This window comes from Lipotes vexillifer, unplaced genomic scaffold (genome assembly GCF_000442215.2).
Source record: "Lipotes vexillifer unplaced genomic scaffold, Lipotes_vexillifer_v1.1 scaffold342, whole genome shotgun sequence".
Taxonomy (NCBI): domain Eukaryota; kingdom Metazoa; phylum Chordata; class Mammalia; order Artiodactyla; family Lipotidae; genus Lipotes; species Lipotes vexillifer.
Genome location: NW_006786802.1, coordinates 4,982,234 through 4,985,512, shown reverse-complemented (window position 1 = coordinate 4,985,512; position 3,279 = coordinate 4,982,234). Strand labels below are relative to the sequence as shown.

At 51.6% G+C, this 3,279-nt stretch overlaps 1 protein-coding gene across 2 annotated transcripts in view; it reads right to left on the bottom strand.

Annotated features, from left to right (window-relative positions):
- The window catches only part of SNX20 (sorting nexin 20), a 3,856-nt gene extending 2,749 nt beyond the window's left edge, over positions 1-1,107 (bottom strand). For both annotated transcript variants that reach the window (XM_007459473.1, XM_007459474.1), the window contains exon 1: positions 978-1,107. In XM_007459473.1, the coding sequence (XP_007459535.1) occupies positions 978-1,107 (130 nt within the window). The remainder of the gene's footprint in view (positions 1-977) is intronic.
- Positions 1,108-3,279: the final 2,172 nt, after the last annotated feature.

The following is a 3,279-nucleotide window of genomic DNA, read 5'->3' as shown; positions in this document are numbered from 1 at the left end:
CTCAGATGCCATCCTCTTTCCCTGCCTCAAAAAGTAACAGTGTTTCTTAAACCTCACTTGAGCCCTAGGCCATTCTGAGAATCTTGGGAAAGCTTAGAATACTTCCTCTCCCCAAATGCACACACCACTGTACATTTTATTTCAAGGGACATGTGTCCCAGGAGCCCTTCTCCAATGTGTCCTTCAAGACCCAACCCATATATCATTTCAACTGCCCTTTGGTGTTAGAATAAGAGCCTCCCACCTTGTCCCTGTGCTTTTTCCATGGCATCTTACATTATTTTCTACAGATCCGTCTCCTTACTAATCTTGAAGGTCAGCATGGTGTTTGACTGTTCCTGCTTCCCCAGTGCCTGCATAGGGCCAGGAACAGCGCAGGCGGTCAGCCAGCACATCTTGAAGGGTTGCATGCATATGGCAGATGTTTGCTCCAGGAGCTGGCGCTATAGCAGACACTGTCAGTGCCCGGCCATGCCCCCTCACTGGCATTGACTGTTTTGGAACATCCCACTGGCTTCTATTGGAAGCACCTGGGACTCTCCCTGTGAGGGCTTTCTTGGGCCATTGCAGCATGTTGTGGAGCGTACCTCTGCCAATGGAGGATGGGACCAGGGGATAGCAGGCTGGCCTCCTCGCCGCTGGGATGGGACAGCTCTAAGGTGTGATCCATACGGTCTCCCAGACAACCCCCATTGGGACTGAGTCCTAGTTGCCCACAGTGGTAATCTTTTCATCGACATCCCGTACTGGTTTCCTGCCCTTCCTTTCCTCGGTTTCCCACTCCCCTGCCATACCTCCTGGCCTTGTCTCCTGGATAAACCACCTGCACCAAATCCCTGTCTCAGTGTCTACTTTGGGATAACACAAGTTAAGTGAGCTGCCCTGTTTCTCATGGCATCCACTGAAGTATGCACATTTGTATTTCAAATGTCTTCAAACCTCTATCCCCCCGACCAAGCCCCAAGCCTCAAGCCCACCTAAGTGCTCTTCAGGTCCTGGACATGGGAGGTCTGGGCCAGGGGCTGATGCTTTCAGCTTGGTCCCTGCCATGCACTGGGCTATGGGTCTTGTCCATCCAGGGCTCCTGGCATGCTTGGGACTTGCCATGCTCCAAGGCTGCCAGGAAAACAAGAGAGAACAGTGAGTGCCCACTTGTGTTGGGGCTCCTGGTGGGTCCTGGTGGGTTCCATAGTCCCCACTGCTGAGCCCTCCTAGCCATCCGCCCAACTGCCAGATGCTAAACCTGGGCCTGGCCCTTTGCTGGACTGATCACTCCCAGGCTGAGCAGAACCTTCTCTTAGAGTTAAGATCCTTATATTATCGAGTTGCTCTGAATTTTAAATGAGGTGACTTTAAGCAAAGGTAGTAGCTTAATGATTACTTGAGAGAGAGTTGCTGGCCCGTCCAGAAAAACCAATATTTCATTTCATAGTACGTGTGTAAATAAAATCTCAGTGTCCAAAGCAAGGAGGCTGCTATGTATCCTTCCCTTTTCTCTCTCTTTATCTTTAAGCAAACATTTACTAACAACTTGTTATACCCACTTCATATACACGCAGGCTCTTCACAGCCACTATCTGATTTGACACCCACGATAATCTATCGTGACTCCAATAACAGATAAGGCAACTGAGGTTTAGCCCGAGGTCACGTGGCTCGTGAGCGTGACCAGCCAGCAAAGCCAAATGCCTGTGGTGTGCAGGCTGCACATCCTGCACTCAACACCCACTCTCTCACTTCATCTGAGTCTGTGCGTGGTAGGAGTTTTTCGTCTCCATTTTATGGTAAAAGAACTGAGACTTTGAGCTGCCCAGGATCGAGAGCTGGTAAATGGTGGGCAGGGCACCAACGCAGGCTGGTCTGACTTCAGAATCCTCTCCCTGGTACTCAGGGGAGGGTGGGCAGCCGTAGTCCTGGGGTTCATTTTATGCATAACTCTGTCTGTGACCCAGGTAAGTGAACAAGATGAGCCGGTGCCTGGAAGTTATTTAACTTCTCTGAGCCTCAGTTTCCTACAAAAGGGGCACAATAACCTTCATGAGGCTGGTGTGAGTGTTAAGTCAGGCACACCGTGCGAATTGCCAGATCAGGGCTGCGCACATACCAGATACCGTATTAGTCCCTTTTATTAGTACCTGACCTGTGATAGATGCTCTAGGAAATATCTGAGAAATGAATGGCTGAATGAAGATGTAAGTTGGAATACAAGTTAAAATGTCTGAGACAAATTAGAAAAAGGGCCAATTAAAACATCAGCTCAGGGGCTTCCCTGGTGACGCAGTGGTTGGGAGTCCGCCTGCCAGTGCAGGGGACACGGGTTCGTGCCCCGGTCCGGGAAGATCCCACGTGCCGCGGAGCAGCTGGGCCCGTGAGCCATGGCCGCTGGGCCTGCGCGTCCGGAGCCTGTGTGCTCCGCAACGGGAGAGGCCACGGCAGTGGGAGGCCCGTGTACCGAAAAAAACAAAACATCAGCTCAGATGGAGCGAGTAGCTGGGGTACCATTTAGCCACAGAAATTCAAAATAAGAAGGGTGCAAGTGACCTGACCTCCTTCTTAACGTGCTCTTGCTGTGTTAGGTGAAAGGAACCCTGGGACATTCTCCAGGGGGCTCTGTGCTGGTTTCCGGTGGGGGGACTCTCAGGGACGTTCTGTCCAGCCTCATCCTATGCAGATGGGAAACCGAGGCACAGAGCAGGGCATGGCTGGACCAGGACTGTACACGCTCGAGTACCCTATAGCTTTCTCCCCTTGAGGAGTCAGGTCTTCCGTCCTGACCAACTGTGGGTCCGTAGGCAAGTTATTTTATATCTCCAGTCCTCGGTTTTCCCACCTGAGAGGTGTGGCCACCAACCCTGTCCTAGATGATGGATGGCTAGGAGCAAGTTCCCTATATTCTGGTAGGTGCCCAGACAAGATAGCAAGTGGTCCACACACTCTTATCCAATGGACTTTGGGTAGCCAGGACTCTTGGGGGCTCAGTGATTCCTGTGGGCACTCCTATGCACCTGCTTCAGTTAGCTCATCTGTAAAATGGGTGATGGCGAGTAGAATTGGCCTCAGTGGTCCCAGCCCTTCCAGCTCTGCTGTCTTGATCAGGCAGCTGGTGCCAGGTCAGAAGCAGGGCACTGTTTGCCCAGAGACCCCAGGAATGATGGCCTTGGCTGGGCATTCCAGGAAAGACCTGGCAAAGCTGAGCATGAACCCAGAGCTTAGAATAAATATCAAATTCAGCAGCCAAAGCCAGCTCCCTTACGTTTTCTTTTATGGGATCGGCTGAAA